At 39.5% G+C, this 26,675-nt stretch overlaps 1 protein-coding gene across 2 annotated transcripts in view; it reads right to left on the bottom strand.

The window, feature by feature from the left end:
* The window catches only part of UBN2 (ubinuclein 2), a 67,507-nt gene extending 41,131 nt beyond the window's left edge, over window positions 1-26,376 (bottom strand). Inside the window, exons 1-3 of one of the 2 annotated variants that reach the window (XM_060020971.1) lie at window positions 25,702-26,376; window positions 19,757-19,852; window positions 269-370 (exon numbers count right to left, since the gene is read on the bottom strand). In XM_060020971.1, the coding sequence (XP_059876954.1) occupies window positions 269-370; window positions 19,757-19,852; window positions 25,702-26,175 (672 nt within the window). In that variant the 5' untranslated portion in view covers window positions 26,176-26,376. The remainder of the gene's footprint in view (window positions 1-268; window positions 371-19,756; window positions 19,853-25,701) is intronic. The other variant, XM_060020972.1, reaches the window with a different exon arrangement.
* Window positions 26,377-26,675: the final 299 nt, after the last annotated feature.

The raw sequence follows: 26,675 nt of genomic DNA, 5'->3' as shown, positions 1-26,675 counted from the left end.
AATACCCTTTGATCAATAAATCCCACTGCTAGAAATTTACCCTACACATATATTTATACTCTATAATTATCTTACATACATACTCAAGTACACAAAGAGAAATGTATACAGATGCTCAACTATTTGTAATCACATAAAACTGGAAACAATTTAGATGTATACTGAAAGGGGATTAGTTAGTAAAAACACTTGCTGAAACATTTAGTTTTTCCTTGAATTCTACTATCCAAATAAAGAATTGCTGCTATATTAAAGATACATTACTCACAGCCTCTGAATTATCAATAAATGGATCTGTCTCATCATAGCCAAAGCCTATATCGATTAAATCTTGTAGCCGATCCTTCCGGTGTTTACGGGGCTTCCCACCCTGTGAAGAACAGATATGTTAGACTGATTCAGTACTCATGCTGTTTCCATAAAATTAAAAAACACCTGTTAGAAAATAAACAAATCGGACCTAATGAAACTTAAAAGCTTTTGCACGGCAAAGGAAACCGTAAACAAGATGAAAAGACAACCCTCAGAATGGGAGAAAATATTTGCAAATGAAGCAACTGACAAAGGATCCATCTCCAAAATATTCAAGCAGCTCATGCAGCTCAATATCAAAAAAAACAAACAACCCAATCCAAAAATGGGCAGAAGACCTAAACAGACATTTCTCCAAAGAAGATATACAGATTGCGAACAGACACATGAAAGAATGCTCAACATCACTAATAATTAGAGAAATGCAAATCAAAACTACAATGAGGTATCACCTAACACTAGTCAGAATGGCCATCATCAAAAAATCTACAAACAATAAATGCTGGAGAGGGTGTGGAGAAAAGGGAACCCTCTTGCACTGTTGGTGGGAATGTAAAGTGATACAGCCACTATGGAGAACAGTACGGAGGTTCCTTAAAAAACTAAAAATAGAACTACCATATGACCCAGCAATCCCACTACTGGGCATATACCCTGAGAAAACCATAACTGAAGAAGAGTCATGTACCACAATGTTCATTGCAGCTCTATTTACAATAGCCAGGACATGGAAGCAACCAAGTGTCCATCGACAGATGAATGGATAAAGAAGATGTGGCACATATATACAACGGAATATTACTCAGCCATAAAAAGAAATGAAATTGAACTATTTGTAGTGAGGTGGATGGACCTAGAGTCTGTCATACAGAGTGAAGTAAGTCAGAAAGAGAAAAACAAACACCATATGCTAACACATATATATGGAATCTAAAAAAAAAATGGTTCTGAAGAACTTAGGGGTAGGACAGGAATAAAGACACAGACCTAGAGAACAGACTTGAGGACACGGGGAAGGGGAAGGGTAAGTTGGGATGAAGTGAGAGAGCGGCATGGGCATATATACACTACCAAATGTAAAATAGCTAGTGGGAAGCAGCCGCATAGCACAGGGAGATCAGCTCGGTGCTTTGTGACCACCTAGAGGGGTGGGATAAGAAGGGCGGGAGGCAGACGCAAGAGGGAGGAGATATGGGGATATATGTATACGTATAGCTGATTCACTTTGTTATACAGCAGAAACTAACACAACGTTGTAAAGCAATTATACTCCAATAAAGATGTTAAAAATAAATAAATAAATAAAACTAAGAACAACAACAAAAAACCTGTTAGAAGAATTTCCAAATGATTTCTGCAGATTAATTCCCCTCAGGAGGTTGAATTTAAGTCCCCTCACACCTTGAATGTAAGTTGTACCTAGGGACGTGCTCCCAAAGAGTACAGTATGACAAGGAGGAGACAAAGTAACTTTACAGTGAAAAACCGAACATTACTCAGCCAGGTGATCAAGGTCAACATCAACAGTGATAACGTCATGTTGATAGCATTACCCTTGACATGATGAGACACAAATGGCACTTTACCTTTGTGGTCTTCCTCTCAAAAGCCTATAACCTCAATTGTAGGCTAACCATGAGATAAACATCATGACAAACTAAACAACAAGAAAAACACCAAACTAAACTGAGGGACATTCTACAAATAACTGACCAGTGTTCCTCAAAGCTGTCAAGATTATCAAAAACAAAAATCTGAAAAACTGGCATAGTCTAGATAAGCCTAAAGAGACATAATAACTAAATGTCATCTGGTATCCTGGTTGGGATCCGGGGACTAAAAAAGGACATTAGGGGAAAAATAGTAAAATTTGAATAAAATGCAGCGTTAATTAATAGTAATGAACCAACGTTGGTTTGTTAGTTGTAACAAATCTACTCTACAAATATAAGATGTTACAGGGGAAAGTGGATGAGAACTATATGGAAACTCTTTATATTTTCTTTGCAAATTTTCTGTAAATCCAAACTAATCTTAAAATTATTTTTTAATGTCCTAGATTTATTTATACACATAGACATACAAGAAAATAAAAAATGAATGTATGCAAAAACTGGTGAAATCTGCAAGACATGACTCTCCTTTGGTTTCAATTCCCATAGTGCATGTCTCTCAATGCAGTGTCACTGGTTCTAATTGGTGAAAGATGGCTGAGTTTTGTGCAACATGGCTCTTAAATGAAAGCAAATTGTTTCATCTTATTTCCATGTAAAGAAATGATCTTTTCCAGTGTTTACGTGAAAAAAAAACAAATATGATGGACTTACTGAGAAAAGTCTCCAACATGGTACCATTTACTTTCTAATTAATTTGTAAAGGTAATTCTGACTAAATGCTATGTTTGTATTGCATACTGATGTTAAAAAACCTAATCCCCATAACTATGACTCCAGTTTATGTTTTTCAATGACCAAAACTTCTATTATACCATCACCACCAAGAGGGTCATTTTGGTGTGAGATAAAGTAATGGCTCTCATGTTTTTAGATTTTACAAGTTCCAAAAACAATTTTGGAGACCAACACAGGGTGGCAACCCTTTTATTTTGCTAAATAAGACCACTGAAGGCATAACTCAGAATAAGAACAATGCTTCTCAAGAGACACCAACTGGCAACTTAAACATACCTACACACACATACACACATGCGCACACACACAAAACGCATGTATATGCTTAAATGCAACACATAAATAAAGTGTCCTTATTTTTTCCATATGCTAGGTCTGCAAGCTGGAACTCTTACACTAGGTTACAGAATTACAGTGAGAATAAGAAGTAAGTAAAGGAAAAAGATATTTGTGTGTTAGAAGTTATTCTACCAAGAAAAAGTAACACACAAGCAGTTAAACACACCAGGGAATGTTTCACCCAAAAAAGAGAGAGAGAGTTCTAATAATATAAAAATCCACAGACAAAAACTAATGAGGAGGACTAGCCCTGTCACATATTAAATATATTTAAAGTTACAGGAGTTAAAATAGATATGACAGGAATACAAGAATGAATTTAATATGAAAAAGGCAACATTACAGCTCAATGGAGAGCAATTAATAAATAAATGGAATTAAAGTAAGACACCAACTTCATCTATCAAATTATAAACTTTTAAAATTCTGGCAAGATGGAAAAGAAACAGGACTGCTCAAACACTGCTGATAAGAGTTACCAATAAACCCCTTGGAAAGCGATCTGAAAGCATCTGCCAAGAAATTCTGCCATACGCTTACATTTTCTTCGTCTCTACTATGTTTTCTAAAATTTCTATGAAGTATTAATGCCAAAATGGAAATATACTAAAATAAGTTTTAAAACTCTTCATCATATTTGACTCAATAATTCTACTAAGTTACATAGCTTATTTTGAACTACTACTTAGATTCAAAAGTATCTGTTAAAAATGTATGCTATAGGGTTTCCCTGGTGGCGCAGTGGTTGAGAGTCCGCCTGCAAATGCAGGGGACACGGGTTCGTGCCCTGGTCCAGGAAGATCCCACATGCTGCAGAGCAGCTGGGCCCGTGAGCCATGGTCGCTGAGCTTGCGCGTCCGGAGCCTGTGCTCCACAACAGGAGAGGCCACAACAGTGAGAGGCCCACGTACCGCAAAAAAAAAAAAAAAAAAAAAAAAAAGTATGCTATAGGGACTTCCATGGTGGTCCGGTGGTTAAGTCTCCATGCTCCCAATGCAGGAGGCCTGGGTTTGATACCTGGTCAGGGAACTAGATCCCTCATGCCACAACTAAGAGCCCGCATGCTGCAACTAAAAGATCCTGCATGCCACAACTAACACCCAGCCAAATAAATTTAAAAAAAAAATGTATGCTGTAAAAAGCAATATGTGTAATCTACAGATTCAACACAATCCTTATCAAATTAGAACAAAAATTTTACAATTTGTATGGAAGCACAAAAGGCTCCAAAAAGCCAAAGCAATCTTGAGAAAAATGGAGCTGGAGGAATCAGGCTCCCTGACTGCAGACTGTACGACAAAGCTGCAGTTGTAAAAACAGTATGGTACTGGCACAAAAACAGAAATAAAGATCAATGGAACAGGATAGAAAGTCCAGAGATAAACCCATGCACCTATGACAAAGGAGGCAAGAATACAGAATGGAGAAAAGACAGTCTTTTCAATAAGTGGTACTGAGAAAACTGGACAGCTACATGTAAAAGAATGAAATTAGAACATTTTCTAACACAATACACAAAAAAAACCTCAAAATGGATTAAAGACCCAGACATAAGACTGGATACTATAAAATTCTCAGAGGAAAACATAGGCTGAACACTCTCTGACATAAATCTCAGCAAAAACTTTTTGATCCACCTCCTAGAGTAATGAAAATAAAAACAAAAATAAACAAATGGGACCTAACTAAACTTAAAAGCTTTTGCACAGCAAAGGAAACCACAAACAAGATGAAACGACAACCCTCAGAATGGGAGAAAATATTTGCAAATGAAGCAACTGACAAAGGATCCATCTCCAAAATATACAGACAGCTCATGCAGCTCAATATCAAAAAAAACAAACAACCCAATCAAAAAATTGGCAGAAGATCTAAATATTTCTCCAAAGAAGACATACAGATGGCCAAGAGGCACATGAAAAGATGCTCAACATCACTAATTATCAGAGAAATGCAAATCAAAACTACAATGAGGCATCACTTCACACCAGTCAGAATGGCCATCATCAAAAAATCTACAAACAATAAATGTTGGAGAGGCTGTGGAGAAAAGGGAACCCTCCTACACTGTTGGTGGGAATGTAAATTGGTAGAGCCACCATGGAGAACAGTATGGAGGTTCCTTAAAAAACTAAAAATAGAGCTATAATATGATCTAGCAATCCCACTCCTGGGCATATCTCTGGAGAAAACCATAATCTGAAAAGATACATGCACCCCAATGTTCACTGCAGCACTATTTACAATAGCCAAGACATGGAAGCAACCTAAATGTCCACTGACAGAGGAATGGATAAAGAAGATGTGGTACATATATACAAGAATATTACTCAGCCATAAAAAAGAACAAAATAACGCCATTTGCAGTAACATGGGTGTACCTAGAGAGTGGCCTGCTGAGTGAAGTAAGTTAGACAGAGAAAGACAAATATCATATGATCTCACTTATATTTGGAATCTAAAAAAATGGTACAAATGAACCTATTTACAGAACAGAAATAGAGTCACAGATGTAGAAACAAACTTACGGTTATCAAGGGGGAAAAGTAGAGGGGAGGGATAAATTGGGAGACTGGGATTGACATATACAAACTATTATGTATAAAATAGATAACTAATAAGAATCTGCTGTATAATACAGGGAACTCTACTCAATACTCTGTAATGACCTATATGGGAACAGAATCTAAAAGAGTGACAACAAAGACCCAACGCAGCCAAAAATAAATAAATAAATAAATTTATTAAAAGAGTGAATATATGTATAACTGATTCACTTTGCTATACAGCAGAAACTAACATAACATTGTAAATCAACTATACTCCAATAAAAATTAATTTTTAAAAAAAGGAGGGCTTCCCTGGTGGCGCAGTGGTTGAGAGTCCGCCTGCCAATGCAGGGGACGTGGGTTCGTGCCCCGGTCCGGGAAGATCCCACACGCCGCAGAGCGGCTAGGCCCGTGAGCCATGGCCGCTGAGCCTGCGCGTCCGGAGCCTGTGCTCCGCAACCGGAGAGGCCACGACAGAGAGGCCCACATACTGCAAAAAAAAAAAAAAAAAAAAAAGAAAGCAATATGTTAAATCAGGGGTCCCCAACCTCCAGGCCAGGGACCGGTAACAGGCAGTGGCCTGTTAGGAACCGGGCCACACAGAAGGAGATGAGCAGTGGGTGAGCAAGTGAAATTTCATCTGCTGCTCCCCATTGCTCACGTTACCACCTGAACCAACCCCACCCCCATGTGTCCATGGAAAAACAGCAGTCCCTGGTGCCAGAAAGGTTGCGGAACGCTGTGTTAGATGTCAGAAGGAACTTAGATTTAAATATGAAGTCTCTGCCCTAAAGGAAGTTAAAAGAAGATAATCTACTCAACAAATTAACTGAGCACCCACCAAGTGCCAGCCTTCATGGATTTTATATTCATAGTATTGTGGAGAAGGGAAAGATTAAATAATCATAGTAGTAATAAATGGTAAAAAGGGAATTATAGGTGGTACTGGATTTTTTAACAGAAGACCTAATCAAGGCTTTCCTGAGATATTTATGCCCAGACAAGGATGAGTGGAAGTAATCACTTGTGGAAGCCACAGAAAGTGTTGGAACTGGTAAGTAACCTGGTAAGATTAGTGCTTTAACAAAATCACTCTGGCCATTGTGGTGGGGAATGAACACAGTTGGGGAGATGAGTTAGGAAAGAAAAAAATGCAGAGATTTGCAAGAAAGTCACAAGTTAGTGGGGGCATAAAACATATATTTAATTACCAATCATGATAATGATGATGACAGCCACCATCCACCGAGGGCTGACTTTGCATTAGCACCTATTCTAAGTACAACCATATATTATTTCCCATTTAACAAATGGGAAGAACTAAACCTTGGAAAAAACTAATAACTTGTCTAAGCTCACAGAGAAAGTAACAGAGCCAATTTTCAAACTCATGACCATCTGACTCCAAAGTATCATTCTATTAAAAGTCCTGTAGGAGAAGTGATAGAACTTCTGAGGTCATTTTTCCACTCGGAGACACATAAAACTCAATACCAAAACTCAAACCAGTGTTCCTGCTGTCAATCATCTCCAAATTAGCTTCCCCCACTTGACATTTCCATTTTATTAAGTCTATTTTTCTGCCTTAAAACTTCATTATTAACTAAAATTACAAAGGTTGATGACAGCAAGCATTAACAAGGATGTGGAACAATCCAAACTCTCCTACATGCTGCTGCAAAATGATACACCCACTCTGGAAAACAATTCGGCAGTTTCTTATAAAGTTAAACACACACTTATCATGTGACCTAACAACCCCTCTCTTAATATTTCCTCAAGAGAAATGAAGACATATGTTCACACACACACTTGTGTTCCAACGTTAGAGCAGCTTTACTCTTAGCACCCACAAACTGGAAACCATCCAGTGCCCATCACCCAGTAAGTGGATACACAGACTGCGGTACATCCATACGCTATGCAGCAATAAAAAGGAAGGAACCACTGATAACATGCAAAACATGGGTGCACTTCAAAAGCATTATAATAAGTGAAAGAAGCCATGTACAAAAAGACTATAAGATTCCATTTATAGGAAACTCTAGAAAAAGAAAAAACAAAAACCAAAAATCTACAGAAACAGGAAGTAGATCAGAGGTTGCCAGGAGCCAGGGCTGAAGGGGAGAGGATTATCTGTAGAGAGATAAAAGGGAACTTTCTGGGGTGATGAAATTTTTCTATATCATAATTGTGGTAGTGGGTACAGGACTATGTCTATTTACCAAAATATACCAAATTATATACCTGAATGAACTGTATTTATTTATACTTCAATAATGATGATTTTTAAAAACCCTTATTATTTCTACTTCAACTCTCTCTCCCCACAAACCTTTGTTCAAATGATTATTCACATCGACAGCTTCCTCTCCATTCTAACTGCTGTTGCTTATAATCGTGGCCATTGTTTTTCACTTAAATGTAATGAATGCCTTAATTAGCTTCTCCTTCCTCATATTGATTCTCAATTCATCCTGCCTAATATCTAATATTTCTCTGATTCCCTTGCTCAAAATGCTTCAGAAGCATCCTACCTATTACAAAATATATCCAAAACCCTTAATAAGGCAGTAATTAAATACCTTCTAAATGTTGGCTCAAACCACCCTTCCAACTTTTTTCTTAGGATTTTCTGACTTGAACACTTCAATCCATTCAGTTTATAGATCCACTCTCCTCCCAAGCACACTTGCTTATCTTTCCTCATGCTTCCCCCTTATTGGGAATAATCTCTTATTCCTCTCTGAATTCTCCCACCCTTTACTGCTCAGCCCAAGTTTTGGGGGTTTTTTCTGAAATAAATTTAATTTATTTATCTGTTTGTTTGTTTGTTTAAGGCTACGTTGGGTCTTCGTTGCTGCACACAGACTTTCTCTAGTTGCGGCATACGGGGGCTACTCTTCAATGGGGTGCGCGGGCTTCTCATTGCAGTGGCTTCTCTTGTTGGGGAGCACGGGTTCTAGGTGGGTAGGCTTCAGCAGTTGTGGCACACGGGCTCAGTAGTTGTGGTTCACGGGCTCTAGAGCGCAGGCTCAGTAGTTGTGGCGCACGGGCTTAGCTGCTCTGTGGCTTGTGGGATCTTCGCAGACCAGGGCTCGAACCCGTGTCCCCTGCATTGGCAGGCAGATTCTTAACCACTGCGCCACCAAGAAAGTCCCTCAGCCCAAGTTGTAAACCTTTTCTCCTGGATGTTTTCTACTCAAAATCACAATGATCTTTTTCTGCTCTCCTAACGTACTTTTTGTCTAGGCACAACTAGCTGCCTAAAAAAGATTTACGTAGGGAAAACTAGAAAAACAAATGGGTTCTGTTTTAATGGGCCCAACAAGACACATGCAGAAGTCCAAGTAACTTATGCGTAAGTAGACAGATTCAGGAACATTTAAGTCTAGGCAAGGCTACCAGTAGTTAACCACAGGAAAAGATAGCAGTTATTAATAGTTCTGAGTCCATATCTAATATATGCAATAAAATGGTTAAATAAGTAAATGTGACTCTTGTCAATGACAGTAACCAAAATGGCTAATGCTTTTACTTAACTATAACAGTATTAATCTGACTAAAATAGGCTCTCAGAAGTATAAGCTTTCCCAAAAATCATATCAATTAAAGCATCATAACAATGATAAAGGTATAAATTATATATACTATGACAAATCTATGCAATATTAACAGCCATTTTAAAACAGTGTGGTAGAAGAATATTTAATAATATAGAGGGCAACAAAAGCAGTTCACCAGATGTTACGTATAGTTCAGGCTATTCACAGAAAAGGTAATAATGATGTTCACTAAGCATCTGAAAGTGTTCAACCTAACTGGTAATCATGGAGACAACATTAACATAACAAGATACTGCTTTTTCAACTATCATACAAATAGTAGGATCTCATTTAAGAAAAACACAACAATATACATCTACAGCTATATATTATATATATAATGCTCAAAGAATTGTAACACGTAGATAACCATGACCATTACCAGTGTGGAAGGGATAAAACTGGAGGCAGTGGTGAAGGAAGACTTTGGCTTAATATGTATATTTGAATTTGTTTTTAATAACTGGAATGTGTTCATGTAATACTCAAGTGATTAAAAAAAGTGCAAGAGAGGACGTACATAAGCTCATATGCATTTTTAAAAGCCCTAAAAGGGTACACATCAAACTATTAACAGTGGTTATGCCTGGAAGTGGGCTTAGAGATGATTAGCTGATTTTTATTTTCCTCTCTGTTTATCTGTATTTATATATTCTTTTATAGTGAAAAAAATCTTTGAAATATGTAAATGCTTACATATACATAGATCTCTTGGGCAAGAAACTCAGTGATTATTTCTGAGAAGGGAGCTGATTAGCTGGGAGTTAGGGGTAGGAGGTAGATTTACTTTTCATTATTTTATCTTTTGTATCTTTCAAATTTTCATTAAGTGCATGTACTACCCATTCAAGGAATTTTTTTTTCTTAGGTCTGGACCATCAAATGTTCAACATCATTTACTGTTTGACTCCTTATACGGTTCTGCTTCCCAGGCCCACTGCACGGAGAGTTTTGGATAAACTATATGCGACACACCCATGCCCATGGTGGTTCTTTCTTAAATCCCTCTCCACTAGCCAGGGTTACATTGTCTTTGCTCTACCAAATACTGGCTTGCTGCCAAAGCATTACTGTTGGCACATCCCAGTTCCCTCCTGCATCACAGAGGCCAACAGAGCACAGTTTTTCTGGCCTCGGATTACTTTTCTTCACCTTCTGGCCTTACTGGGAAAACTCCAAGTCCCCGGCCTGGCCTCTGCCCTACCTTCCTTTTTCTATTCTCCAGCTTACAATTCTCTAGTTCCCCAATTATGCTGAAATCCAGTGATACGCAAATGATATAAAGTGGAGCCAAATTTTTGACAGTTGCCAAAAAGGCACAAACCAGTTAATCCACAAAAAAAAAAAAATTTTTTTTTTTTTTTGGCCGCACCATGCGGCTTACAGGATCTCAGTTCCCCAAGCAGGGACTGAACCCAGGACCACAGCAGTGAAAGCCAGGAATCCTAACCACGAGGCAACCAGGGAATTCCTTTTTTTTTTTTAAATCCACAAATATTAAAATTCACCTAAAGGAACTCAAGACAGATTGGCAAAGGACTATATTATCACGTCTTCCCTACTGGGCCTATGTTGAGTTGCTGTCTTTTTCAGCATCTGTGGCAAAAATACACTCTGCAGTAGCATCAAAGTCTGCCTTGATAAATTCTCTGGCCTCCTCCAGTTGTTGATGTTGCAGTTTACACAATAAATGTATCTTATAGAAATACAAATTTTATTTTCCAAATTTAAAAAACCCTTGAATTTTGCTACATCTAAAATGAAGAAACCCCTTTAAATCTACTCCCCTAGGGCACTAGTTCACACACTATGACTCAGAAAAAAACTAGCTTACTGAGTCATTAGTACCTGCTTTAACCTGATAATCAGTGTTTCAAGCCAATGAAGTCCGATTACACTGTAACACTAAAATGGAAAACAAACAACAAGTGTTCTTAGTACGGGACCCCCTATTGCCTTCAGGTAATAAGAAAGCTAACTAATAACAAGCTTTCATTGATCACCTGTGGAAGACAGAAGAATCATGACACTGCTAAGACTCTAGTCTGATAACTGAGAAGAAAATATCTGCTGGTCACAAAGCTTCCTGTTTGTTCCAGCCCTGTCACAACCTTATCTTCTACCTTTACTAATTTTCTTAACCTACCAATAGAAAAGGGTAGAGATTTAAGTCAGTGGAAAGACAGTCAAGAGCTGACTTAACAGCACAGAAATACTATACACAGATTTCTATAATCACCACTTACGGATACAAAACCTTCCTCCCAAATACCCTAAAACTGCTGATTCTCAACTGTTCCTAAGGGACTGAAGGAAGATGAAGAGAATTTATTTACCTCAAAGAAGCCAAGGACTTAAAAGGGCATGTCATGGCAAGCAATTACAATTGATAACTGCACTAAAGAAACAATTATTTGAGTGGAGAAGTCTCCCTTGCCCTTTAAAAAATCCCACCCCTCAGACTGCTTTGAAAGGTTACTATTTCCCATTTTTATTGTATTTGTAGGACTACACTATTACTGGCCAACAGAACCTAAATACACTGGTATTTGTGCTTTGTAAGTAGAATTTATTTTGTGGTGGTATTTACAAGTTGGCCCAAACTGCTTTACCCAAAGCCCTACCAAGTTGATCCTTAGAGACCAGACCTAACATAATGCTCAAACAAAGAGAGGAAAACCAGCCCAGGAAGTTCCCAAGGACGCTCTACTGCCTCAGCAACTGTGGATGATCATCTAATAATATGAATAACAGATAGAATTCTTAAAATTCCCAGATAGGGTGCATAAATGCTTTCTAACATCCACTTATATCAGTCTCATATTTGAGGATACTTTTCAAACAATTCATAATTATTTTAAGTATAAAAATATTTTTCCTTTCCACTCAGTTGAGTAGTATATATCATGAAGAAGCCAATTTCATTGGAAATTATACAGTTATTCCAAGATATTGCCATCCTTTAAAAAATAACTGGACAAAATCAGTTTTAAGAGCCATACCAAAAGAAAATCAAGACTTTTTATAAATATACTTTGTTTTTGATTAAAAACAGAGTTAACTCTATTTCATCAAATGCCTTATTTGTAAAACTGCTCAAAATGACTTTTAACTCATCAAATCTACCCTTATCCTCCCTTTTATTTATTTATTATTATTATTTTTTTGGCTGGGTTGGGTCTTCGATGCTGCGTGTGGGCTTTCTCTAGTTGCGGCGAGTGGGGGTACTCATCGTTGTGGTGCGTGGACTTACTGCGGTGGCTTCTCTTGTTGCAGAGCATGGCCTCTAGGCACACAGGCTTCAGTAACTACGGCACACGGGCTTAGTAGTTGTGGCTCGCAGGCTCTTGAGCAGAGGCTCAGTAGTTGTGGAGCACGGGCTTAGCTGCTCCACAGCATGTGGGATCTTCCCAGACCAGGGATCAAACCCGTGTCCCCTGCATTCTTAACCACTGTGCCACCAGGGAAGTCCCTATCCTCCCTTTTAAAATAAATACGAAGCTACTTAGGGCTCTGAGAGTCCAAAATCACAAAGAATTAAGCATCAAAGGTGGTACTATCAAAGGTGGTATTCAAAGTCTATGTGGTGTACTAAGCAGATTTTAAAGTCATAATGTGATTTTATACATGCTAATAAATGCCTGGCAGAAGTACATGTCTTCCTGTTTAGAGAGTCATTCAGATTCAAGCAGTATTAACTGCGATGTATCAGGTATTGTGTTAAGCACTTTCATTTAGATTATGGAATTTATATCCAATTCTAGGATAGCATGATCTTTCAAGATGGCTGGGGTAACACAGTGAGAAAAATCACTAAAAGAAATCTGCCAACCACCATAGGTTATCCTATGCCCTAGAAGGCTTAGAGAACAAGTCTACACCCATCAAACCAAACCTCATTCCCTGATCTACCGTATACATGGCCTCGGAAAAACATACACAACCTAGAAACCACCTAAAAACGGAACTGGACAGTAGGATATTTAGTCTCCACATTTGGAGCCTTAAAACTGGGAATGAGGAAAGTCACGGGGGCCTCTTTAAACTGTATCCTCCTTCCTTCCTACAGTAACCAACGAGACAAATGTCAAATGTCAAAACTCGGACTTAGCTATTTATTAAGATTTATGTACAACAACCAATTTAATATACTCTAAGTAAAAGTAAGTGCTGAATACTTATACTGCTCTGTTCCCAAAAGAACATTTAGCAATTGGTGCTGAATACACAGTGTCACATTACCTGAAGAGTAACATAACAGGAAATATGACATAGACAATAAAAATAGGACAGAATGGGGGAAAAAACACAAACCAACCATTCAATACAGGGTTCTATACTCTCCATAATTTCTGCTATCACCAAAGCTGTCTCAATCCTCTTCCACAAGCAACTGCTGCAGGATAAGGCACATCCTATACTCCACAAGTAGCCTTCCCTTCTCCCTCAGGTGGCCGCTTGCTCCCCCTCACTCAACTCTCCAGCACAAGCAACAGCTAGATATACTAAAGACCACAAAAAGCCCATAAACTTGCCTCTCAGGCCTTCCAGTAAAACACAGAATTTATCACTAACATCACTCTTGGACGCAGCCACATCTCAATGCATCCAATATTTTTTTTTAAACTATACATGTAAGATTTATTTTATACTTTCCACCTCCTTGGTCACTGGACCTGTTATTACATTTGTCAATTTTCTGAGATCAAGTTGCATCCCATTTTTCTCCATATCTGGAAACCCCCAATTGAGTTTAACTTGCTCCATTCTCTGAAACTTCCTACAAACGCACGCTCCTCCACAATGGAAATGGTACACGCCCCCACATGTACCACCAACCACTCTGCTCACAGACAAGAAAGGGCAGAATGTAAAAGTAGATGAACTGATGACTTAAATATATTAGGAAAAAAATAGTGAAGCAAGTACACAAAGGTCTCAAACAAAAGCTTGAGAGCCGAATCTGACCCACAGAGGGACATTTTGTTTGGCCCAGTAGGTGTTTTAGTTAGAAGCCCACATTTAAAAGTAAGATATAATCAGATTTCCCTGGTGGTGCAGTGGTTAAGAATCCACCTGCTAATGCAGGGGACACGGGTTTGAGCCCTGGTCTGGGAAGATCCCACATGCCACAGAGCAACTAAGCCCGTGTGCCACAACTACTGAGCCTGTGCTCCAGAGTCCATGAGCCACAACTACTGAAGCCCGTGAGCCTAGAGCCCATGCTCCGCAACAAGAGAAGCCCATGCACCGCAACGAAGAGTAGCCCCCGCTCGCCGCAACTAGAGAAAGCCCGCGCGCAGCAACAAAGACCCAATGCAGCCAAAAATAAATAAATAAATTTATTTAAAAAAAAAAAAGTAAGAGATAACAGAGTAAAATCCAGATTTCAGCCTTCTTTTGAGAAATGGAAAGATCTGGCAACCCTAAGCCCAAATTCCTACAAAGTAACACAGGCTGGAACTGAGTAGCAATGTCCCCTTTAGAGCACGCACTGTCCCCTGTTTGGAACAATCCCCCACCTTTATTGTCCATCTGGCTTGCTTCACTGATTAATCAGGGGAAACTGGGGACATCTGAATTTGCTACTCCTGAATTTCAGGCACTAACGTAACTAAAGGACAGTAAACAATAGGTCAGTAAATATCTTCATTTGTTGCTTAACAGTGATCTTTTGTGAGAGCCTAGGATTGGACAAGGTCTCTTCTCCCAGGCGACTTCTGGCTGATGATTTTCTTTTTTTTTTGGCTGCGTTGGGTCTTCACTGCTGCGCACAGGCTTTCTCTAGTTGTGGCGAGCAGGGGCTACTCTTCATTGTGGTGCACGGGTTTCTCATTGCAGTGGCTTCTCTTGTTGTGGAGCACGGGCTCTAGGCACGTGGGCTTCAGTAGTTGTGGCACGCGGGCTTAGTTGCTCCACAGCATGTGGGATCTTCCCAGATCAGGGCTCGAACCCATGTCCCCTGCATTGGCAGGTGGATTCCTAACCACTGTACCACCACGGAAGTCCCAGCTGAGGATTTTCTTAAAGGGCTCCAAATAATCTGTTGTAGTCTTTAAGAAGACCACAATAGTTAAGAATATGTAAAAAGTGACTGGAGGATGAAAAATAAAGGCTACTTGGAATAGAATGCCTGAACTAAAAGATCAAAATCAGTGGAGTCATCAATTAAAAGAGGTTAAAACCACATAGATGTTTACATAAAAAGAATTTATGACAGGTACAGAATAAAAGCAATTCTCTACAAGAATGATATGTTTTAATTTCTGTTTTATGCAATGAAGTAATTCACTGCATTGGTCTAGCCCTTGGGATAATCAAGAGGCCTGGTTAATATATCTGCCCGGGCTTCGCTGGTGGCTCAGTGGTTAAGAAGCCACCTGCCAATGCAGGGAACATGGGTTCAAGTCCTGGTCCAGGAAGATCCCACATGCCGCAGAGCAACAAAGCCCATGAGCCACAACTACTGAGCCTGCACTCTAGAGCCCATGAGCCACAACTACTGAGCCCACGTGCCACAACTACTGAAGCCCACACGCTTAGAGCCCACGCTCCACAAGAGAAGCCATGGCAACGAGAAGCCCCTGCACCGCAATGAAGACTAGCCCCCGATCACCACAACTAGAGAAAGGCCACGTGCAGCAACAGAGACCCAACACAGTCAAAAATAAATTAATTAATTAAAAAAAAAACATAAACACACACACACACACACACACACACACACACACACACACACACACACACACACACACCTGGCTGCCTGGAAGGGAGAGAAAAATATTAGGTGTTTTAATGTCTATTCTTTTGCAGAATTAATCAGTTACTTGCTACCTCTTTAAATAAATTATTTTTCAGAAAAGAAAAAAAAGAATGATATATTTAAGTGACTGAACAGCATTTCACATTTAGATAGCACTTTAAATATTTCAAACACTAATAATCTATTTTTCATCTTATTTCGACAAAACCCTTGTGGTATAAAGTTGACTAAGCAGACCTTATTTTCCCCTCACACATACTAAAGCATAAAAAAACCAAGAGCCTTCACTAAGGTCACCTAGCTAGTTATGGCAAAGAGAGGATCAGAATCTAGCTGCATTAGCTCATAATCCTGGGCTCCTTCCACTACAATATATTGCTGCTGGTGCATCTCATCCATTGCTAGCCTACAAAGGGTAGAAAGGAGGTTGAAAGTATCCATTCAAGTCTCCAAAATTCCTTCCAATTTCAAGAATGGGACTTCTACTCACTTTCAGGTCCCCAAAGGAGAGTCATTCATTTCCATAGGCCACTGCTTGGCCCTGAATTTGTGTGTCATATGTATGTTTTGTCTTCCCAATGATTTTGAAAGTTTCTCCAGGAGGCGGCAAATACCATGTCTCTTTGTATGTCCAACAAAAATGCTCAAATGTTTTATTATTTATACACAAAACTTAACAAATAACTCCATCTCTCGTTCCAAGAAACAAAGGGCTAGAAGTAACCTTAAGCGATTTTCAGAAATAATGACAAGGGGGGCTTCCCTGGTGGCACAGTGGTTAAGAATCTGCCTGCCAATGCAGGGGACACGGGTTCGAGCCCTGTTCCAGGAAGATCCCACATGCCATGGAGCAACTAAGCCCGTGCGCCACAACTATGGAGCCTGTGCTCTAGAGCCCGCGTGCCACAACTACTGAAGCCTGTGAGCCTAGAGCCCATGCTCGGCAACAAGAGAAGCCACCGCAATGAGAAGCCTGTGCACCACAATGAAGAGTAGCCCCTGCTCACCCGCACGCAGCAATGAAGACCCAACGCAGCCAAAAAATAAATAAAATGTAAATAAAATTAAAAAAAAAGAAATAATGACAAGGACATCTAAGTTATACGATGAAGGGAAAAAAGTAAGAAGAAAAGGTAGCTAGGGATACAAGTTTTATCTGTGTTTTATAAACCTCAAAGAACTAAGTCATCTTTTTGTCATCTGCAAAAAGAGAAATCTAACTTTGGTGGGTTAATATTTTGCAAATATCTAAAAGATTTTCTTTTACTTAAGAAATATATATATAGCATTTGTATAAATAAATATACAACATATATGTATAAATATACATATAGATGTCTCTATATGATATGCCTGAACACCAATAAAAATCTTTGTTGTTTAAGAGTGATCTTTTGTGAAGCCTAGAGCCTAGAGCTGGCAAGATATCTTCTCCCAGGTCACTTTTAGCCTGATGATTTTCTTAAAACGTTCCAAATAATTTGTTATAATATGCATATTTAACATTCATGAATATAATATTCATGGCATGCTTTTCGGTTTATGCACATAAAGCCTTCATGAGGTAGGACATTTTAAATCTCTACTTAGAATGGAAATAAGAGAGTCAGTAGCCAAAATAAAAATCTAGAGAAGAAATACAGCCCATTAATTTGGATTATAACAAGAATAACATTTTATCCCTGCACAATGACAGTGCTTGTATATATCCTAGTTATTTGAAACAACTTTACACATCAACCAACTTCTTCAGAACATTGGTTTTTCTATGCCAAGAACTATCCAAAAGCTTCCCAATAAGATTTAATGCTAACCGTGAGGTACATTACTTACAGGATATGCTAGGAATTTTCCACTTGCAAAGGGCAATCTAATCCTTGGTGTTATAACCCATGGGGAAAAAAGGCACTCTAATATAGTGTTGGAGGGAGTAGAAACTGGTAATTTGATAATACTGTATATACCAAAACTATAAATGCATAAATCTTTTGACCTAAAAATTCCCCTTCTAGGAATCTGGTCTGAAGATAAACTTGAAAATGTATGAAATGGCATGCTACTAAGTAATTTACTGCAGTACTATTAGAAGGGTAAATTTTTGGAAACAACTGAAATTATGTCGGGACTAGTTAAATAAACGGTGATATGTCCATACAGTGGAATACCATGTAGCCTTAAAAATGAGAGAGAGAAAGCTCTCTTTGTCCTGATATGAAAAAAATCTCCAAGATATAGTAAATGAAAAAAGCAAAGAGCAGAACCATGTAATGCATTCTGTAACATGTGTAAAAAGGGGTGCGGGGTAGGGGGAGGAATAATGTATATAGAGAGATACACATAAAATATCTCTGGAAGGACACCCAAGAATATTACTTGCCTCTAGGAAGTGAAATAAGGTGGGTGGACAGTAGAATAAAAGGAAGATTTTTCACTCTATATTTTTTTTCATTTTTGAATTTGAACCATGTAAATGTACTACCTGGTTAAAACATTAAATTTAACCAATGTATTAATCTGTATAAAAAGTTTAGACAGTTATTTCAGGATTTATAATCTGAGAACACTGTATTATAATTAACACTACAAATGTAACAACTTTGGCTATTTCTTCCATGGAAACACCCATTAGTCCACCCCTAAAGATATTATACAGCCACAGAATACAGAGCCACAAGGGGCTGTGAAAAACCTGAACATCTCAATTTACAGATAAGAAAACTATGGCCCAAAGAGGTTAAATAACCTCACCAATGGACACAACTAGTAGCTGGCAAAGTATGGCCTAGAACCTGACCCACATTTCAAAATATTCTCATGTATTTTCTCCATCCCCCAAACTGTTTCTTCACTACCGCAAAGAGCCAACAAGTGTCCACCAAGACCGTAGCTGCATTTTGAAGATAACATGAATGACAGAGCTAGTGTGAGCTAATATCCTATCTCTGTGAGATACTTTTCAATGCTCACAGGGGAACCACAAAGGGTAAGGTCTTGCTTCTCCTGGGTCATGTTTTAGCAGAGACAAAGGGTAGTTAAAGCCATAAGATAAAAATGGGGAGGGGATAGGGGGGAATCTTCCAACAAAGTCAATTATACTAGAAAAATTGAGAATAACATTAAGCAACTTTACAATCAGGTAATTCTAATTTATTTTTATATTAAAACAAACACCAATCTACTGTGGCAAAGAATATAAAATGCACATGAATTTTAAGGTAGACAAGATACTTATAAAGAAATTTCATGCTGCTTCTGATTGATCCTGAACCCAGTGGCCTAGAAGTACACACATGCATTCTCTTAAACTCTTAAGAGGCAGGAAGGCTTGAGAACTACTACACCAAAGGAATTAAAAGTGTTCTCAATGGCAGTGGAAAGAGCAAAGGATTAGAGCTAGACAGACCTGGACATGCAGCCTCATTCTTGCCATTGTGTGACCTTGGATCAGTTATTCAACCTTAAGCTCAGAGCCTGTTCCTTCATCTGTAAAATGTGGTCCATATTACTTACCTTGGAGTGCTGTTATAAGGATTGGAGATATTGATGATAAGCAAACTGCCTGAACTCTAGAAGGAGTACAATAAATGACAGCTACTATTACAGCCATCACAAACCTATCAGAATCTTTATAGGACCAGCTAACCATTTATTGGGGTTCAATCTGTTAGAACAAGATAATGTGAGCAATGGATGCTATCAGCCCTCCCAAACTGTCACAGAAAAAAAAAATAGGCCAACAGGATAAAATTACCTATGTGAAAAGTTTATTATACTTACATATTTCATTTCAAACTTCTTAGCCAACATTTCCACTTCTTGCCTCTCTTGATGATCATCATTGAACGGGTCTTCCATGTAAATGGGCTTCTTCTGCTTCAAAGTGAATGGTAAAAGAAATAGAAATATTAGTATTACTTCAACCAGAATTGAATATATCTAAATTTAAAACATGAGTCAATTTTTCCAAATATTAACAAAGTTAGAAGCATTAAAAAGTAACTAAAGGGCTTCCCTGGTGGCGCAGTGGTTGAGAGTCCGCCTGCCGATGCAGGGGACGCGGGTTTGTGCCCCGGTCCGGGAGGACCCCACGTGCTGCGGAGCGGCTGGGCCCGTGAGCCATGGCCGCTGGGCCTGCGCATCCGGAGCCTGTGCTCCGCAACGGGAGAGGCCACGGCAGTGAGAGGCGCACGTACCACAAAAAAAAAAAGTAACTAAAAAGGGACTTCCCTGGTGGCACAGTGGTTAAGAATCCACCTGCCAATGCAAGCGACATGGGTTCGAGCCCTGATCCGGGAAGATTCCACATGCTGCGGAGCAACTAAGCCCGTGCGCCACAATTACTGAGCCTGTGCTCTAGAGCCCGTGAGCCACAACTACTGAGCCTGCGTGCCACAACTACTGAAGCCCCCACGCCTAGATCCCGTGCTCTGCAACAAGAGAAGCCACTGCAATGAGAAGCCTGCACACCGCAACAAAGAGCAGTCCCCACTCGCCGCAACTAGAGAAAGCCCGCGTGCAGCAACGAAGACCCAACACAGCCAAAAATAAATAAATAAATTGAAAAAAAAATTTTTAATAAAAAAGTCACTAAAAAGGAAACTAATACAACACTGTAAATCAACTACACTTCATTTAAAAAACTAAATTTTTTTAAAATTAGAAAACAAAAAATTCAACAGTAAAAAAAAAAGGAAATAGAATGAAATGTTGGTTTATAGCAAAAATATTTGCAGTTTTAATGAACTCTTACACATTCTAAAGTTTTTTGGTGGTTAAGAACTCAACAATTCAAACTGTCTTCACCCACAAAATGATCTATGGTTACCCCATCAAAAATAAAAAGGCCAAAGAACCCAAGAAAATTAGGTAAACATGAAAATCCCACCTATAACTCTAGTTTGAGATCTTCCCAACAAAGATTAACCACTTTGGTCAGACAATGCTTCTAAAAGGTTATTGGAATCTAGGTTATTACAATCAACATTTAATCATCTGCCCTGAGTTAGCACTGGAGTATCTGTAGCTGCTACAGCTTTTTGCTGAGGCCTAGCATTGACCACCTCTGTATCACCTACATCCTGTCAATGAAAATCCATTCAGAAAATACATACGACTTGTAAACGAAGCACAAAAGTTCAATTGCTACAAACAGATTATATTATCATAGCTTCTTTCTAGCAAGGAGAGTGAAAATCTACTATAATGCATGGTTTAAAACACACACAAACAAGGCTCCCCTGGTGGCAAAGTGGTTAAGAATCCACCTGCCAATGCAGGGGACACGGGTTCAAGCCCTGGTCCGGGGAGATCCCACATGCCGTGGAGCAACTAAGCCCGTGCGCCATAACTCCTGAGCCTGCGCTCTAGAGCCCGCGAGCCACAACTACTGAGCCTGTGTGCCACAACTACTGAAGCCCATGCACCTAGAGCCCATGCTCTACAACAAGAGAAGCCACCGCAATGAGAAGCCCACGCACCGCAATGAAGAGTAGCCCCTGCTCGCCACAACTAGAGAAAGACCGCGCGCTGCAACGAAGACCCAACGCAGTCAAAAATAAATAAATAAAATAAATACATTTATAAAAAATAAATTAAAAAAAACAAACACAGACACAGAGCTAGGATCCCACATTTGCCATCTATTGACCAAAACAAACAAAAAGATACATCACATCCTTCACTATTTTCACAGACACATTTCATAGATATACATATATACACACACACATATATATATTTCAATATACAAAAAACCCAAAACGAGGAGCTACATGTGGATAAAAATGCTATTTTCATCTAATTATGAACAACTAAGAAGTCCATTTAAAAAAAAGGCTAGATGCTATTACTGATGTAGCATCTTCAAGCAGTAATTAAAAATGAAAATATATCACAGCTGAAATATTAGATACAGATTTGCCCTGAAGGGCAAGAAAAAATGCAGAAGGGATGAAGATTTGCAGTTTGAAACTGAGATACATGATCCTGGCTATTAAGTCTGAGACATGATTAATCTAAAAATATGACAGAAAAATATGGACATAATGAATACAAAACAATTCATCATACCTAGGGCATTAGAATTAAAGGATACATCTTAAAGCTTAAAGGAATTTTTGAATCAATTTTTTAAATTATCTATTATAATAAGTAATATATTTATAGAATCTTTTATTCCAATAGGAGTTACCAATGGAAAATATAAATATGACCTGAAAGGAAACGAACTAGCAGAAATAGACTGGTGATGAAATAAGAAGTACTAGGCATATTCAGGGCATAGCCTTAACTTGAGACTAAAGTTAAGCAGAGTAAACAACCACCATGACTTGCTTGCCATTATAAACAGTTTCCTTCATGTCACTATGAAATCCAAATACTAGGTCTTACTACTGGTCTGACCCATTTTATATGTGCAAATATAAATACACGAATATATATTTTTAATAAGAATCACCTTATACACCATTCTGAACTATTTTATGTAGACTTTATATAGGCAGCAAAAGTAAATCTCTTATTTACCCTTGCTAGTTTATAAAAATAAACTTAAGAAAACTGAGTCACCTTTCTTTCACAGTTAAGAAGTAACGCTTATCCACAATCAAGGCTCTAAGTAAGCTTTACGTTTTTCAGGTGAAAAGATCTGACAATTAGTAAATATCAAAATTACCAACCACCCACAGGCAAAAGTGACCCAATGATTCTGTCTCTTGATGTTAACTCATTAACGTCATTTTCAGGAGAGCTTTCGTATATGTTATCCGAAACATGCAGTGTGACAAGCAATGGAATATCATAGAATTCTCTGGTAACAATATAATCACATTAACACTATAATCATTTATTTTCTTTTTATACTGAATGTTCAATTAACCATGTTTATAGGAAGATGTTTTCTGGTTAAGTGATTTTCTGGTTTACTAAGAGTTAAAAAAGAATTTCTTGTGTATCAATTCCCCTTAGCCAGAAATGGTGAACAAATTAATCTTTCAGGATAGAGATGATTGCAATGTCTCAGCCTCAATCAAGGATCAATACTCTATAGATAACAAGGTTAAGGGTTTAGCTAACCTGTGTCCTGACAACCTAGACGAGGTTTTGTTTTCCATATTTTGCCAACACACGCTCATTTAATTGTTTTTCCGTATTAATAAGAAGTTTAGAAAAATTTCTAACTGCATTAGGTTAATTGGGGTTTTACTGTTCATTTCGTATTTACAAAGGGGGATGATTTAAATTCACCCTAGTACAGACGGTATTCACATGTAACAGATTTTTTTATACTTAACACCTATCAAGTAAAATCTTATTGGGTGATAGATGGCTATTTCAAAATCTTAGAAACTTTTCTTCTTTTAATTTTACAAGATCTCTTTTCCTCCCCTTTCTACTCTAACCCTGCTACATAGTACGTCGTTCAATTACAATAACTTAAAATTAAAACTATTTTGAAAATATTACAACATCACTAAAAATAAACTGGACTCCTCCTGAGGGCAAATTTGGGAATCACCACTTTGCAGATCAATTCTATTGCTTACATTTCGCTTTTTGATGGTTTCTCTTCCTAGGATTTCCTTTCATGGAAATGTGACAACTTCATTTAGAAAGGTGTTTTCTACACTTTCTTATGCAATAAATATGTTCACTGGGAGTAACCATAGGAAAATCTGGCAAGTCTTTGTTGCAAAGGTACACTGTATAAGCAATGGATTTTTTGGTTCAGTGGAATATGACAAATGATATATGGCTGAATGTACAAGAAATCTGGACTAAAATACCCCAAATTGATAGTGTAAACAGAAAAATTAAACTGAATTATTCACCTTTCTCCTATTACATGAAACTATTAATTCTGATATTATCAAGTTAATACGATAGGGTATCAAAATTAACTTTATACTTATAATTAAAAGATACGTATCTATTATTAGTTTATCATAGTATCAATATTACAGCATAAAGAGGGTCATAACAGAGGTCTTTGTATATCTACTATAACTCTTATTTCAGTTCATTTTGGCAGGACTTTCTAAATTTAAACTATATGAGTTAATTGTAAGAATTCTGCTTTACTAAGAATTGGTACTAGCATGGAAAAAAGTATTAATAAGACACATATGAGCACTTTGTACACCAGCCTCCTTATTTGCAAAATGTGGATAAATGTGTCTGTCTCATGGAGCTCTACTGGACTAAATTCCACAAGCCATGTACTACGCTTAGAACTGTGTCTAGCACATTGTAAGAAATCAGTAAATGTTAGCCATTACTATGTATTTTTCCCAAATATAATCACCTGTAACTTATGATGTAGATTAGGAAGTAAAACTGCAAGTTTACATAGATTAGAAGAGCAAACATAGTACAATTTTTTGAAAAATGCTCCAATCCAGTATTTGCAAAAATCTTTTGGGGAAAAAAATGGCATCACTTTATAAATGACAGGGGCACTAAAGTGAATCTAAAGCACAAAATGTTATGTGGAAATGACCAAAATGATCTCTATCCTTAACAATTCATTTTGGTTTGACCACACAGCAGTATTTGTAAATAATGATCAAAAGATTAGTTGGCCTTACAATAAACAAAATCTAGTGACGTTGTTTAGTATGATATTTTTAAACTAAGGTATTCATTTCAACTATAAAGATAATTGAAGATGAAAATAAAACAAGTGACTTCTGGAGTCCATTAGACCTGTGCTAAAGCAAAACCTAATAAAGAGCATAGTCTCTAAACAACAGAGGAAACTGTTCTCTTATTATTGTTACTCTACCATTTCCCTTTCTAGTTTACTTCTGAACATCACGAACCAACAATAAAAATTAGTTATCAACGAACCTCTCTCCTATCTCCATTGTTCACCAGTTCCACCAAAGGCATACCTATATATTTTCAATAAAGTTTTTAGAAATTCAAAGCTAAGTTTTTTTTCATCACTCTTCAAAAATTACAATGGCCAAGTGCAATATCCTCCAAGTAGGACCAATAAACTAATGATATGTACTCAAACAAGGATATGATGGTAGGCACCAAATACGAGACACCCTCCCATTCAATTATTGTATGAACACTAGAGAAAACAAAGCTAAAAAGGTTTACCAATATCAACACGAGAGAGAAAAATAAGGAACCAGATAACTAACCCACGTAACCTCCAATCCTAAAGTGGAATCCTTACTCTGAAAATGTTTAGATTACTTTTAAATCCCCTTTCAATTAAGATAAATACCCCACGCTCAGAAGCACATCTCAGCACCCAGCACAACAGCGATGAAGGTAAGGATGATACTGGAGAGGTTACACAATCTCTCTGCTTCAGACTGGGGGGCGTGTCCCCCAACTGGAGCTCCGCAAGCAAAACCCAACAACGCAACGTGCAGGGCCCCCAGATTTTTTGTGGGAAGCCGAGAGGAAACCTGAGGTTTCGAAAGGTGCAGAGGGAAGCCGGCTTGGAACAGCGTTTGGAGCGGGCGTACGATGGCGGTGGCGAGGGGGGGGTTAGTGGAGCCGGGTGGGAGCCTCGGCCAACACTGGGGACCAGAGGAAAGCAGCACCAACCGCCCGTCCACCCGCTCGGCCCCTGCCCCCTCCAGCCACCCTCTGGGGCAACCCGAGACACGCAAGGTGGGCTTCGGAAGGGGCAAACCACTGGGGGAGGCGGACGGGTCCTGAGGCTCCCGGGGTCTAGGGGATGAGGGAGGGATCTTCTGTACCCGTTGTTCTCCGCACAGCAACAGCTCCGGGTAGCTGAACTCCACGCAGCTCTCGTCGGTGGGATCCTTGAGCACCAGCTCCAGGCGCACTGTCTCCTTCGACGGCCTCTGCTGCGGCTCGGCCCGGGAAGCCGACTCCCGCGGCGGAGGCGGCTGCAAGTGCAACTGCGGGAGCGGCGGCGGCGGCGGCGGCTCGGGCCTAGGGGGCTCGCGCTGCAGCGACATGGGCGGCTCGGCGCGGCTGACCTCGCGCTGGGGGAGCGGCTTCTCCCGCGGCGGGGGCTGCGCGTCCGACCGGGGGGCAACCTCCCGCGGGGCCGACTGCTCCGCCCGGGCCGGCTCGCGGTACGGCTGCGGCTCCAGTCGGGGGGGCTCGCGAGGGTAGTCGGGCTCGCGTTCGGCCCCCGGGAACTCGGCCTCGCGCCGCCTCACCGGTGACAGGCTAATAAACGCTACTCTGCGTGGCTCCGCCATCCCCACTGTTCTGGCCCTCTGCCTTCGCTCGAGCCGGCGCTCGGTTCTACGCCGAGTTGTTTGCCTGCCTGCCCTTCCTTTTGCTCTCCGTCGCTTTTCTTCCCTCCACCACCCTCAGCCGTCGCCGCCGACGCCACCGTGAGTGCGGACTGTCCCCCCTTCCCCGCCACTATGTTCTGATGGGCTCCACCGCCATCGCCAGGATCGTTGCGGCCGCCATGTTGGATCCCCCACATAAATAGAAGCAGGCCGCTGAGCGGGCGCATGCGCAGACAGGAGACGCTCACATCCACTGTCGTGGCTGTGGCTCAGTTTTCCTCTTTTCCTCCCAACAGCCTGGAGTCCAGACAGGTCAGCGGAAGTGACGTCATGGCAAGACCGGTTTCCTTGGAAACAGAGACGCCGTCTGCGCCCTTCCTAAAGGGGAGGGGTCTGGGGTTTCCGGAGAAGCTTCCTATTCGCACCTGGAAGCCAGAGGCGCGTTTGGGGCTCGCCCAAAG

The sequence above is a fragment of the Delphinus delphis genome, chromosome 9 (assembly GCF_949987515.2).
Source record: "Delphinus delphis chromosome 9, mDelDel1.2, whole genome shotgun sequence".
NCBI lineage: Eukaryota > Metazoa > Chordata > Mammalia > Artiodactyla > Delphinidae > Delphinus > Delphinus delphis.
The sequence above is the reverse complement of the archived record's forward strand: the minus strand, read 5'-3'. Positions and strand labels throughout refer to the sequence as shown.